The sequence below is a fragment of the Ramularia collo-cygni genome, assembly GCF_900074925.1.
Source record: "Ramularia collo-cygni strain URUG2 genome assembly, contig: RCC_scaffold17, whole genome shotgun sequence".
Classification (NCBI taxonomy): domain Eukaryota; kingdom Fungi; phylum Ascomycota; class Dothideomycetes; order Mycosphaerellales; family Mycosphaerellaceae; genus Ramularia; species Ramularia collo-cygni.
This window is the reverse complement of record NW_019716271.1, coordinates 69,794-83,589: the sequence shown is the minus strand read 5'-3', so window position 1 is coordinate 83,589 and position 13,796 is coordinate 69,794. Positions and strand designations below refer to the sequence as shown.

The 13,796-nt window shown below is 51.1% G+C and overlaps 6 protein-coding genes; 4 read left to right on the top strand and 2 right to left on the bottom strand.

Annotated features, from left to right (window-relative positions):
- Positions 1-487: 487 nt before the first annotated feature.
- RCC_09211 (related to PAF acetylhydrolase family protein) lies at positions 488-1,654 on the bottom strand (the record flags this gene model as incomplete). The annotated part of the gene is made up of 1 exon (XM_023774453.1): positions 488-1,654. One exon carries the CDS (start codon positions 1,652-1,654, stop codon positions 488-490), a length of 1,167 nt encoding a protein of 388 aa, XP_023630221.1.
- Positions 1,655-2,895: 1,241 nt separating this feature from the next.
- On the top strand, positions 2,896-3,785 carry RCC_09210 (uncharacterized protein; the record flags this gene model as incomplete). XM_023774452.1 has 2 exons in its annotated part: positions 2,896-2,904; positions 2,961-3,785. 2 exons carry the CDS (start codon positions 2,896-2,898, stop codon positions 3,783-3,785), a joined length of 834 nt encoding a protein of 277 aa, XP_023630220.1.
- A 500-nt stretch (positions 3,786-4,285) lies between these two features.
- On the top strand, positions 4,286-6,009 carry RCC_09209 (uncharacterized protein; the record flags this gene model as incomplete). XM_023774451.1 has 5 exons in its annotated part: positions 4,286-4,342; positions 4,399-4,875; positions 4,925-5,001; positions 5,113-5,170; positions 5,227-6,009. 5 exons carry the CDS (start codon positions 4,286-4,288, stop codon positions 6,007-6,009), a joined length of 1,452 nt encoding a protein of 483 aa, XP_023630219.1.
- Positions 6,010-6,460: 451 nt separating this feature from the next.
- Positions 6,461-8,343, top strand: RCC_09208 (uncharacterized protein; the record flags this gene model as incomplete). XM_023774450.1 has 4 exons in its annotated part: positions 6,461-6,998; positions 7,057-7,110; positions 7,166-7,439; positions 7,494-8,343. The coding sequence occupies 4 exons, from the start codon at positions 6,461-6,463 to the stop codon at positions 8,341-8,343; spliced, it is 1,716 nt and encodes a 571-aa protein (XP_023630218.1).
- An 809-nt stretch (positions 8,344-9,152) lies between these two features.
- RCC_09207 (related to DnaJ domain protein (Mas5)) lies at positions 9,153-10,472 on the top strand (the record flags this gene model as incomplete). Its single annotated transcript, XM_023774449.1, has 1 exon — positions 9,153-10,472. The coding sequence occupies one exon, from the start codon at positions 9,153-9,155 to the stop codon at positions 10,470-10,472; it is 1,320 nt and encodes a 439-aa protein (XP_023630217.1).
- A 615-nt stretch (positions 10,473-11,087) lies between these two features.
- On the bottom strand, positions 11,088-13,144 carry RCC_09206 (probable transporter (major facilitator superfamily); the record flags this gene model as incomplete). XM_023774448.1 has 7 exons in its annotated part: positions 11,088-11,326; positions 11,387-11,544; positions 11,715-12,460; positions 12,513-12,679; positions 12,736-12,981; positions 13,044-13,064; positions 13,117-13,144. The coding sequence occupies 7 exons, from the start codon at positions 13,142-13,144 to the stop codon at positions 11,088-11,090; spliced, it is 1,605 nt and encodes a 534-aa protein (XP_023630216.1).
- Positions 13,145-13,796: the final 652 nt, after the last annotated feature.

The following is a 13,796-nucleotide window of genomic DNA, read 5'->3' as shown; positions in this document are numbered from 1 at the left end:
ATGTCATTGGCGCGACTAGGGACACAACGAGGACAACCGGACTATCTGACTTGCTCGGGAACGCCGCTGCCACAGATCTGGCCTGACATGCTCCTCACCTGGACGCTTGATTCCCTTTCCGTGCAATGGCCGCTAAATTGAAGGTCGACGGCTCTACTTATACTGTATCGACGCCAAAGCTCGCGAAAGGTAGCTACAATCACAAACGGTAGCAGTCGTGCGGATAGTCAAATTTCTACCACGTGAAATCCTCCTAACCGTGTCCTCGATGTTATCGAAAGTACAACATATTGGATTGCTATAGGTAGGGCGGCAATGTTTGATTGCACATACTCTTGGTGCAACGAAATCTTGAGGTTTCTTYCCCAAGGCAATGTCTATCGCTAACTACATGTTCATGGAACACCTCCCTCCACTGGACGTACACAGCCTGAAGAGAACGCGGGCGACTCAAATTGACAGCTCCGTATCTCAGAACGGAGACAGATCAGATCTTCACATGTTTACCCAGCACCTCTACCAAATCCGAGTCATTGCGGCTCAAGCTAGGCAGAGCAGACTTGGACTGGCCGAGGGCGAATTCGAAAAACTGCCCCACAAGCTTGCTTACAATCCCCCTTCCTACCAGTCCAGGCAAAGCACCAACAAAAGGAACAAGCTGATCGCGTAATGATTGCGGTACGCCCTCGACCACATCGAGAATCATTGGGAAGTCGGTGAAGCTTCCGTGCTCAGTGGTCAAGATTTGCACAGCGAGCTTCGGCGTGTGCTTGGTCGCTTTCCAGGTCGCATCCCAGCTGGGGTCCGTGGTGATGTTCTTGCCATCATGAGCAACCAGCAGCATGGGTACCTTGGATCCTTCTGACAATGCACGGCCGAACATCGACCCATCTAGGTTGATCGCAGCAGTCAATCTCGAGTCCGCTATTGCTGCTGCAACGGCTGTCGCGCCGCCCAGTGAGTGGCCGAACATTACAACAGGCTCCGAGGTGTTGAGGTTACAAGAGATACCCGGGAGAAGTTGCGATACCCACTTGCTTTCAGATTCGAGATGGTCAAGCACAGAGCTCACATCTTGGGCGCGAACATCGACTGAATGTGCGAAATCTTCATCGGTGGTCATGTTGGCCGCAAGTATGGTTGACCCGTCTGGGAACTCCACGATATCCGCATCGTAGGGATGGTCGATTGCAATAACGACAAAGCCTTCACTGGCGATCGACTGCGCCATTGCGCTGTATATCAGCCGTGAATTGCCAGCTCCTGGAGAGAACAGAGCAATGGGGAATGTTTTCCCCGCGATAGATCCACGGTTCGTTTGACGGCAGTGCTCCATGGTCAAAGATGCGAAAGTGCCGTTCGGGATCCCAAGGGCCCCGTAGGTGGTGTCGTAAAATTCTGCAGAGACTGATGGCATGTATGGTGACCTGTACTTGACACAGTCCTTGTAGAGACTTGTCGGGTAGAAGGCGGAGACCATGAGCTCGCGGTCCTTATCCAAGCCTGCTTCCGCGGCGTAAGGATCCTTGCGTGAGTGATCGACGAGCAACGCTTGAGACGTTGCTACACCGTACTGTCCAACTGCATGGGGTATGATAGCATCTCCGGCAGCTAGGGCTACGAAAAGACCTAGTATCGATGAACGCAGTAGCATGTTTGGAATCGAGGGGGTGAAGTTGTCAAGGGAGTGGGGGTTGATTTCGGAGTCTTTGCTGGGAGTGTCGGATCAAAGTCGTTCGTAGTATGCTGATGATCATGACAATACAGGAAGCACGCGCAGTTAATATATCTCTTCGACAGACACAATGACCTCTGCAATACGTAGGCCTTGCAAGAAAGGATTCGATATCTTTGGGCACGGTAGCATCCAAGTGGGCCATATTCGTTCTGTCTCTTCCTAGCACCGCGAGATGGCTTCCACGTTGGGTAAAGCTCAACACTACGACTCGTCCTTCAAGCTGGTCACTCTTCGGCTTCGACTACTTACCCCTGGCAGCGCCAAGGCGCACAAACTAGCGCCGCGAGGTTACTGCCTGATTTGACTTAGCTTCTGTTGACTCCTTCCAGCCTCGCGTAGTCTAAAGACTCTTCAGCTCTCAGCCGCAATCGCTCGAACCAAGCTCGACGAGAAGTGGCCATTGAACTCGCGTCATCGGACGTCTTGCCTCGCCCACGTATCATTTGCGTCGCGTGGGACAGTACTACCAACCTTCCGACTCGCTTCGGAGGAAATTTTCTTGGAGGCGAGAATCAATGTCAGGAGATGAAGTTCAACTTTTCGCACTCGATTCTCAATGCTACTAGGTCCTAATGATAAGAGGCTACAGCGCTCTAGGTGCTCCAATTGCGCTACGAAACATCTCAAGGTCAACTGCCGTCTCAACATCCATCTTGATGGCAAGGAAGAGCATAGCCTGACAAGTCGTACAGTGCTCGAAAACAATCCCATGTCTGAGGTGTCGCCGGGACTCCTTGATATGCGATTATTCTCAATCTGGACAAAGTGTCATCTCCGATGCTGCGTGGCGTCACAATACTGCTTCATCACTGCAACCTCGAACTCCGAGTGCTGCAGGCCCAATCAAGGAGGCAACTTTCTTTCAGCAGTTCTTCGAAGTGTTCCTAGTACGGAACCAATTCACTGGAACTGCTGCAAATTGGCACTTGTGTCTTTTGGCAAACATCAATCGATGCAGTGGACACTTTGCTGCCTTGGCTGCACTGGGGGCTTTAGTCCTCTACAAGCAACGCCATAATGTTTCTCATTCTGCCAGACTACTGGTAACCGCTCTACGGTCGTACCAAGACGGGGTCCGCTTCCTCCAGAGCCAGATCGACAAAAGTCGGTACCAATGGGATCCCATCTCAATTCTATCCGTCGCGTTTCTGCTCAGCATGTTTGAGGTACCTGGCTGTATTCCCGAATCATTACGGTCCCTTCTTACTAACATCCAAGACAGCTCATGTACGATGACACTGGTGTAGGATGGGATTCACATATGGGATTCGGTACGTCCGTCATCTTGCGAGCTTGTGGCCCATCTCTCGTCCGTAGCGAAGGCGCCCTTGCAATCTATCGGGAACTTCGACTTTTCGAGATCAGTCGAGCGGCTTTGTTCTCTCACACGACGCTGCTAATGGACTCTGAGTGGATGATGCACGATCAATTGTGCCGTGCTAATGCTGGTGACTGGAGCTTGCTTGAGGTTGCATTCGATTTGTTCTTGCAATGTGTAGGGCTTCAACAGAGCTTTGCAGACTTTCAAGAAAGTCGTGGAGAAGATCCGGAAACCGAGAAACACGATAGCTCCAAAGGCCTACCACGGGACATGACTTTGACATTGGAGATGAACATCTTCCAACTGCGGGGCATCCACCTACAGTCTGAGGTTGCAACCTTTATCTCATCATTCCAAAACCCGATCGATCTCGAGGAACAAACAACGGCGCAGTCTTACGGATATGCGATAATGATCTATCTCTCTGGAATCTTCGACCATGGTGTATCGACTAGTCAGCCCACAGGAGCTCCTATGCTACACTCTCAAGAGATCGCAGTCTATCGAGAAAAGATCGTTCATCTCTGCGATCGAGCATTGAAGCAAGCTCGTGAGTCGCCAGTACTACTGTTAGTACCTCTTCGCATTGCTGGCAATAGATGCGATACCACTGCGCAGTGTCAAAATGTCCTCGGCTTGATTTCTCAAGTTGAGCGATCATTCGCTGTCGCTCAAGCATTTCGGAGAGAGCTCATTGAGATCTGGAAAGGTCGCGGCTTGCTGTAAGCTTGATAATCGGCATCGGCCGCATTCTCAAAGATTGGAGGTGAGTTACCGCATTCGGATCGATCAGTGTCGTCCAGTCTTGAGCAGCCCAAGCTTACGATGAGTCTCAAAAGGAATGTAATGAATGACGAGTGGGGTGACATACAGCAAAGCGATCAGCACTCGGAGAATTGATCGTCATTCAGGCAGCGCTGGCTTTCAACGTCCCATGCAGCTGGTACCGAACAAGACTGCTCCGTTCTATATCACACCCTGGACCACGGAATTGGGGGTGATGGAAAATGCGTATTTTGAACGCGGGAGAGGCACTGCCATTTTGCCCTCAGCTTCGCGCTAGTTCATTCGGCCCGACCCTCTAGTGCTGTCTGTAGCACAGCATCCTTCCGAGGAACTCAGCCTCACCCTTGGCAATCATAGAGACATCTCTTCTGTAAGCGGCGGCTGATCTCACAACAGGCAGTATTCAAGTCATGAGTTGAACTGGACTACCTTACACTGCCATGCCCGGCGTCCCCTCATGTAAGGGGTGTGTTGCTTGTTCCAAACAGAAGAAAAAGGTAAAGCATTAAGCCCACATTCACCACGCGGAATGGAGAATCTGACAAGTCCAAAGTGCGACCAGGCGAAGCCGGCTTGTTCGCGATGTCGTCGCCTACAGATCCCATGCGTAGGATCCGGTGTGCAGCGATTTAAGTTTGTAGAAGCCGCAGGCTCCGGCAGCAGCTCTCACTCCACTACTTCTCTCAGCATTCGGTCATCAGTCTCGCGGAGCCCCAGCAACGACTGTACGATTGCAATCGCAGACTTTACTCACAGACTTGACGTCAAGGATTTGAGATATGATCTGTGTTGGTCGTATGGTGAAATTCTCAACGAGATTCCAAAAAGGCTGGGTACAAATGCAGCCTTGGATGCCTCTGCTGCTGCGCTTTCATCGGCGATGTCTGGGCTGAGCGTCGGTCGAATGTCAAATGAGACATATTCCAAGTTTGGTCAGGCTGTCAAGGCTCTCCGGCTATCCTTGGCGGATCCTGCCTTTGTCTACACTCCAGAGACCCTTTGTGCTATATTCCTGATATGGATTTGCCAGGTGWGTGATGGGCGTTTACTTGCTGATCTCCATTCTCATGAGGTCATAGAGCTGGTTTGGCGAAGCAGACAATATGGTTGGCCATGGCCCAGGCATAGTACGCATATTATCCGCTGCAAATGTAAGGTGCGTATTAATGGTCCCCGACGATGGGTTCATGAAACTCCCCCTCCGACATACTTGCTGTTTTCCTGGCGTCCTTTGAGGTTCGATTAAGACTAACGTACTGTCATGTAGCAAGGAAAATCCCGACGAATTTGAACAGCTTTTGTTCCTCACAATCGCAGGCCCAGTGGTAAGTGGTTGGTACGTAGGAATGGTAATTTCGGTCATCGCTAACACGGCCTGTAGGCCTACGAAAGCATATATGACTCAAAGGCGCACCTCAACCCATGGCTGAAATCTTTCGTCCTCGCTAAAGAACAAGCTGGTCTCGCTGAATCCAAGAGTGATGAAGAGTTCCACGGGCCAAAACGTGTCCAGCGCATGGGATTTCTGTCTTGTCTCGTCCACCTACCAGCCTTTTTACAGTACGATCCAGCCCAACAACCCAAAGTCCAAGATGCCTACGACAGCCTTCATACGACAACGCAGTTGGTCGAAGACAAATACGACCAAGCAATCGCCGCCATGCACTCTGCCAAAACGCCAGATACCGTTCGAGGATTCGCCCTCTACCAGAAGTCGTACGCCTTGTATCTCTCATTCGAACTTATCCTCGTTGCCCTTCTGCACGTCTACGATCCGTACAATGCATCCCTGAGCGAGAAGTCGAGTCAACTATGCGAGCAGATCATTGAGCTCTGTATTCAAGGCTCTGTTTGGAGGCCTCTGGGGTCGGGGTGGATTACCATATGTCTGGCGAGTACGTGGGTTGCCGTCACAGACCCCGCTCAGAGGCCGTCGATTGATACCGCTTGGTCCATATGCTGGCCATATGGGGCCACCCACTCGTTGACTGATGCCCGCTGTCTATTCAGCAACGCTTTCGATCGGATGAGAATGACGGCGTGGGGCTCCACTACCACACCGCCTCCACTGTCGTCTGCGTTGATCGAGTGGGATTCTTTTTTCGATTGTGCTGACTTCTCAGTACGAGAGGATAGCTGCGTGGGTTCTCGGTGGCTCGATTGACAGGGAAATAAAAGTGACCAGCTCTCCATAACGACAGGAAGAATGTCGCAGGATTAACCTCGCTACGAGTAGTTGAGCAATGCCGCCTCGAGGGTGACAATATATTCAGCTCGTGCACAGAGGAGGATAATGTGGCTGCGTCACCACTTCAGCCTGCAACCTGTAGCTTTGTAAGATCATTCCATGGACCTCCCGGTTGTAGACAAATGCCGCGCAATTTACAGTTCTGGCGCTGCATGTCTCCCTTCTTGGACTAGGGCGAAGGTTGAAGAAGCTTGGCAGGCATTCATAGCATCGGGGCTGGGTGGTCATAGTTCAGCTCCTTCGCATTTGCAAAACATTAAAAAGCGGGTTCGCACATAATGCTTCATCATTCATCTTAACGCCAGAGCCTTCACTACCCGGCTTGCAAGAATCCCCTCCTCGGTAAATTTCAACAGCCCAACGAAAGATGTTGTTCTCTGTTGCGGCATTGATCGCTTTCCTCTCCCTGGCCATCGACACCAAATCTCAATATCTCCCATCGGAAGACTGTCCCATCCTCGGCCCATCATTTCCCAACACCTTCGACCTTGCCAACTCCAAAGCCATTCAGAAATTGCTCGGGACATTTCCCGACATCATCGAGTCTGCTTTCAGCTCTGGCAACCTCAACCGCACTCATACTTCCTTCTCCATCGATGTCTTCTCAGCTACAAACAATCAATCGATCTACAGCTACCATCACGCCGCACCTGCACTGAATGGAAGCTTGACTGCTGATCTCCTGGACGATGGAACGATATATCGAATCGGGAGTGTATCGAAGTTGTTTACTACATATGCAATCTTGGCTCATGCTGGAGGCTTGGAAGTCTTTGATCATCCAGTCACGGAATATGTGCCAGAGCTGGCTGGGAACCGTGGAGCCAATCCTCTTGAAAAATTAATTTGGGAGGACATTACTGTTGGTGCACTCGCCTCGCAGATGGCCGGAACAGGAGGCTTTCGTAAGAATTTTTGTCCAGAGTGTTGAGATGTTTTCGCTAATTTTGTACTTCTGAATAGCTATAGAGTCGACACTCTGCTACAACGGATCGCAGAGTGATTGCTCTATTCCGGGTATGCCGTAGCGAGCATGTGGACCATATGGATGCTGACCACGACCGTGTCTCAGACTTTCTTAAAACCATGCGAGATCAAAAGATACCAGTCATACCTCCTTTCCGAACTGCTCTGTACTCCGATGCGGGATTCGGGATCTTGGGGCGGGTCCTAGAGCGCATGACGGGACTGACCTACGCGGAAGCATTGCAACAAGTGCTCGCAGGACCACTCACTCTCAATAGCACATCTTCACTGGAGCCCATGGGAGATTCTTTGAATGCGCTCATCGTACCAGGTAACGCTTCACTCTCGTCGTGGGGCTTCGATACTCAAATATCGGCGCCGTGAGTATTGTACTTTCAACAACATCTCCGAAAATACCTCTAACCGCTGAACAGTTCCGGGGGGATATACTCCAACGCCGAAGATCTACGTACGCTCGGATTGTCAATCCTTCACTCCCAGCTTCTCTCTCCTTCCGACACTCGCTCGTGGATGAAGCCGCGCTCTCATACGGCCTCGCTCAGCAATTCCGTCGGCGCTCCTTGGGAGATCAACCGTCYCCCCCTTCCAGTCTCTCCCAATTCAAATCGTACCCGCATATCCGACCTCTACACAAAAGTCGGCGGTCAAGTCGGCTACGCGAGTTTCTTCGCTCTCTCCCCAGATCACAATATTGGATTCTCGGTCTTGTTGGCTGGAGAGACTTCTGCGGCCGATCGATTTACGCTTCCAGCTCTCGTTGCAGAAGCCTGGATTACTGCTGCTGAGGAAGCTGCTTGGGAGAACGCTGCGGAAAATTTCCAGGGAACTTTTAAAGATGGGGGAAGTAATCTTACCCTTACTGTTGATGAAGATAGACCTGGGATGGGTCTAGAATCATTCTCCATTGAGGGAATTGATATGCTGGAATACATCCTTGTATTGACAGGATTCCCGGCTGCGAATGTTAGTGTGAGGCTTTATCCTACGGGGTTTGTTGAGCAGGGACTTGATGAGGAAGGTTGTAGGAGAGAGCTACATTCGTTCAGAGCAATCCCGAGTTTGGTACCAGCTCTAGCTCTTCCTCGAGGGCTTATACAAGGCGGAAAGGGAATGTTTGATTATGGGTGTATGGGATGGGAGTCGGTGGACTTCAACATCTTGGACGTGAACGGTATTGACGGGTTTGTATTTGAGCTCAACAACGGCAGGCTCGAGGGGGTGGAACATCCCGCGTCGGGCTTGTCTGTGAAGAGATTCGAATGAAATGTTAACGACAGTGTCGATCCTTTGGGCAGGCTCTTATCCTAGAGACACATACAATCCACATGGAACTGGAAATGGCCTGGCGCTGCAAGTTAACGAGCGAGTAGTCAAACAAGATTGCAACTCTTGACTTTTCATCACGTGATTTTCATACGTGTCTTCCCAAAACTTCGTCTTCTTGCTATGTCAGACGACTCTTCGCCGTTGACATGGCTGTACAAACTCAGCAAGCCATGGAGAGAGGTTCATGCTTGCGATCATGACTGGGCATGACGATATCAGCAAGGGATGAAAGATGGTGCAGGGCAGTTGAGTGAAAGCTTGTCCTCTCGCGGCGATGACTGTGTGCAAAGGAGTGCAGTTGGTACTCTTTGGGGCGAGATAAAGGCAGAGCCGGGCAGCTGATGTGGTATGGCTTCCCCTCTCAAGTGGCGGCTACTGGAGCAGGTCTTCTGGATCTATTCCCACGTTTGACATTCGCGAGGTGCTTCGTGAGATGTTCGGCGAGTGAAGCTATGAAGTAATCCAGATACGGTCAAATGAGTGAGAGTCGGAGGCACGTGCAATCTTGCGAGTGAGTGAATTGCGGATGTCGGCACCGAACCCCAAGCTGCGGGAAGGCGGGAACCAGGGTCTTGCCGTAGTTCAGCCGCCACAATTTCCAGCAATCGAAAGGAAGCAACACTTTCTTCACTTGCTTCCGACAAACATTTTCCAACTCCGCTGAAACGCTCATCGAATCTCTCCATCTTTTCCACGAACGAGAACTTCGATCATACCCCAACTTTTACCTCAAATCCTCAGCCAACATGGCTTCCGAAGAAGTCGACCTCTACGAGGTTCTAAACGTCCCACGCAGCGCGTCCAAGGCGGAGATCAAGAAAGCATACCACAAGGCCGCCCTCTCCTCACATCCCGACAAGGTCGCTCCGGAAGAGCGGGAAGCGGCAGATGTCAAATTCAAGGGAATTTCCCAGGCATATGAAATCCTCAGTGATGACGAAACCCGTGAAGCATACGACCAATACGGCATGGCCGCCTTTGAAAAGGGCGGCGGGGGAGGTCCCGGCGGTCCGGATCTCGACGACATCCTCGCGCAAATGTTCGGCGGCGGAATGGGCGGGATGCCGGGAATGGGCGGTGGATTCGGCGGGATGGGTGGCATGGGTGGACCACCCAAGCGAAGGAGGGGCAAGGGACGACCCGAGATGCAACAGTATGAGGTGACGCTGGAGGAGTTGTACAAGGGCAAGACCACCAAGTTTGCCAGCACGAAGAACGTCATTTGCACGCACTGCTCCGGGTCTGGAGGGAAGAGTGAAAAGGTCAAGCCGAAGACTTGTGATACTTGCAAGGGACAAGGTATGGTTACGAGGTTACAGCCTGTGGGACCGGGGATGGTTACGCAACAGACTGTTCCTTGCAATACGTGTGATGGACGGGGAAGCTTCTACGCTGAAAAGGACAAGTGCAAGAAGTGCAAGGGCGTGCGGACGATCAAGCAGAAGAAGATCTTGGAGTTGTATGTTCCACGAGGCAGTAGAGAGGGCGAGCATATTGTGCTCGCAGGTGAGGCGGATCAGGACCCTGATGATTCGGAGCCTGGAGACATCATCTTCGAACTGGTGGAGGAGACACACAAGACCTTCACCCGTGCAGGCGCAGATCTGCAGGCGGAATTGGAGATCAGCTTGTCGGAGGCACTCACAGGTTTCAACCGTGTGGTCCTAAGACATCTCGACGGACGCGGCATCCAATTGAATGTCCAACAACCCGAAGGAAAAGTGCTGCGTCCAAATGAGATTCTCAAAGTCCCAGGCGAGGGTATGCCCGTCAAGCGATCTGACTCCCGAGGCGATCTCTATCTCACACTTAAGATCAACTTCCCCGAAGACGGCTTCCTCAAAGACCAAGCTGCGATCGATCGCGTCCGGGCAGTTCTACCAAAGCCTCAAGAACTTCAATTCGGACCTGGCGAGACTCCCGAAACGATTGATGAGGTGCATGATTTCGAAGTTCTGGATACCATGGAGGGATTTGGAGCCAACTCGGATGATCCGAGAGCCGCGGGTGCGGAGTGGGAGGATGAAGAAGATGAAGGCCAGCCCGCACAATGTGCTCAGCAATAGATGAGCAGCGAGTTGAGACAGAAGTTTGACACAAGACCATAGATGATGATGTGCATAGCGATGGCGTTTATGTGTGTAACGCTGGCTGGCTGCGGCTGGTGGAAATGAAGAGTGGGTTGGAATCCAACTACCGTGGTGATGCAAGCAAATCGCTTAACGTATACAACGAATGATAGAGAGCAAGGCCCGGCGAGATTCCGCCCTACCTGCAGCATGTTAAGATCATTTCTTTCCTGCAATCATGATGGCACGATTAAGGAGGCGACTTTACACAGACCATCGACTTTTCCCGATTGGATTCACCCCATACTAGTGCCTATTGTCGAGCGGTGGTCCCTCAATTGCCAAAGCAAAGACCATATTAAGAGACTATGATCTTGTCCACTCGCTCTGCTGAGGTATGGAGTTCCTTCTCCTCAAAGCAGTCGTTCCTCAGCCTAGCACAAGCTACAATGCATAACATGCTTGATGGGTGCTGTGTTGTGGTGTGGTTTGCGCCCTTCACTAACATTCAACTCTTCGCAAGGCCGTTAGATTTGGAACTCATAGCTACCTGTCAGCGGTGGCAGAGTTTCTCATCCCATCACTTATTTATGAATTGAACGTGGGAAATCTCTACACATCCATCTTACCACCTGTTTCAACACGCTCCACCCGCTCAGGAGAAGTCTCATCATCCATCTTCTTCTCCAATCCCTCTCCCCTCTCTAGCTTCTTGGCAGTACTAGTATAATTCTTCGTCTTCCATGCTGGAGTACCAATATATTTGATCCCCTTGGGATCCTCAAACATGTCTGTGACTTCTTCTAGAGGTTTTCCGGCTGTTTCGGGGAACATGAAGAAGACGTGGATGGCTGTTGAAAGAACTATATCAGTAGGATTCTTTGCAGGGTATGGATCTGGGAGTGACATACTCATAGTCACGCAGAAGATGGCGAAGACGAGGTACGTTTTCCATTTGATGGTCACGAAAGCTGGAGGGACAAAGTAGCCCAGAGCAAAGTTGAAGGCCCAGTTTCCACTTGTTGCCAGGGCGTTTGCTTTTCCTCGCAGGTGGTTGGGGAAGAGTTCACTAAATCTCTGTTAGTCTCGAGTAATAGAATGACCTTTCAACACAGCATCTGTGTCTAAGGGTGATGGAAACCACCGCATCGGCAGAGTCGCTCGCCAGATTACCGAGAGACCTGGCTGGAGGATCTCATTGAAGGAATCCCTAAATGGACAGCTCTGGGGATAACTTACGGAGGATAGATCCAGCTGACCGGTCCCCACGTAGGAGCGTAGGATGCAACGAATAAGTAGCTGCAAGCAATGACAGCTTTAGAAGGTGGTCCGGTTACTCTCACAGAAGCTTCCTTGATCCCACCAACACCGTCCGGACCAGGATCCGTACCATATCCAGCTAAAAGTCCTGCATTGGTGAAGAGCCAAATGGCCATTAAAGTGGATCCAGTGAGAAGCATTGGACGGCGTCCTACGCGATCAACGAGGAGGAGACCTGGGACGGTCATGACAACGTTAATAACGTATTGGATCGAGGAAGAGACCAGGAGCGTGTTGCCTGTGAGATCCGCCATGGCGAAGACGTAGGTGATGTAGTACATCATCACATTCATTCCAGTCAGTTGAGACCAGATTTGAGTGAATAGGCCGATGTGAGTCCTGTTGATGTATCGAGGGCTGAAGAGTTCCAGATATGAAGCTTGTTTACTTTGACGTTCGATCTCGACCCACTCGTGAATCTCCTGGAGTTCACGAGCTACCCAGGGGCTGTGGGGATCTCCATGTCCTTGTGTTAGCACGAGTACTTGCTCGCACTCCTCCCAGCGGTCTTTGGAAGCTAGCCAACGGGGTGTCTCAGGAAGCACCATCATTCCGAAGAAGAGGATGATAGCAGGAATCATCTGGAGTGCCCAGGGGATACGGAAAGCGGAGGTTCCGTCGAGGAAAGAGCAGGCGTAAGAAATATAGAACATGATCATGATGCCCTGCGGAAAGTTAGCAAGATTGGGAACTCTCCACATTGAGATGCTTTCTTACCCATGTAATGGCCCACTGCTGAGCTCCAACAAGACGACCACGCTTCGAAGKTGGAGCAATCTCGCTGATATAGACGGGGACTTGTGCGGAACAGATTCCCACACAGAAGCCGTTGATGATACGACCAACAATCAGCATAGGGATGTTCTGAGCAGCACAAACGATGACTAGAGTCATGACCATCAGCAAATATGTCCGAATTAACTCTTCCAGATACACGTACCACAGCCGATTACCCAAATGACAGACCCGACCATGATTGCTCTTTTACGTCCAAGACCATCGGCGAGGAAACCAGACATGAGAGAAGCAAGCCATGATCCAGCAGCCATCGAAGCAGTGATTCCACCTTGAGTAGAGCTGCGAGGTCCTTTGCACTCGCCCGGGCCTTCGTGGAAATAGCAAAGATATGGCTTCGTAGCTATAATGGCCGACATGGAAGAAATGTCGAAACCAAAGAGCCCGCCGCCTGATGAAATGGACGATGGTCAGCATGCTATCTTTGGCCTACTCCACTGGCTGAGGTCTCACCGATAATACTAATCGCCGCAACTGTCAAATGGTCAGTGGATGCATCGGATGGACATTGTTAATTGAAGCTTACTAAGATAGACATTGCCAAATTTCTTCATACTGGGCTATGTTGCTTGCAGCCTCAAGGTCCAGTGTGAAGGTTGGCGACTTCGTTGTCTTGTGGAAAGAAAATGAAGCAGCAAGAGCATGGGGAGGGAAAGTGTGGAGGTTAAGATAATAACTGTGGTGGAGCCGGCCACGGGGAAAATCCTTGCGGATGTAACGCCTTGTGATATGGAGAAGTTGGATCGCGACCTGTGCTTTGAACTGCACGTGGCAAGTGCCCGTCCACCCCGTGGAGAGACTTTGACCAATAAGGTACCGTACGAAGATTCGTTCCTTTCTCAATCACCAATTCGCAGACGGGAAGATTCCACCTCTTTCGCAAACCCTTTTACAGTCACTTCGATCCACAGAATATTTGACCAGGAGATTGCGGGACCAAGTCCTTCGCTGAGTATGTTCCAAGGCGAGAAACAAGCCAGTGCAATCAATCTTTTCGAGTGGGCCCAGCTCAAACATTTGAACGTCACTCGCGGACTGAGGGACCCCATGGTGGCCCCACGATATCTGCTCCACTTTGTACACTGGTGTTTCTGGCGATGTGGGTCCACAGCATGTCGCTAAACTTGCCATGGCAGGTTGCCTCGAGGTTGCATTCAGGTAAAAGTTTCTCACATCAGCTTGACGCTTTGCGGGTGGAAGGCTGAG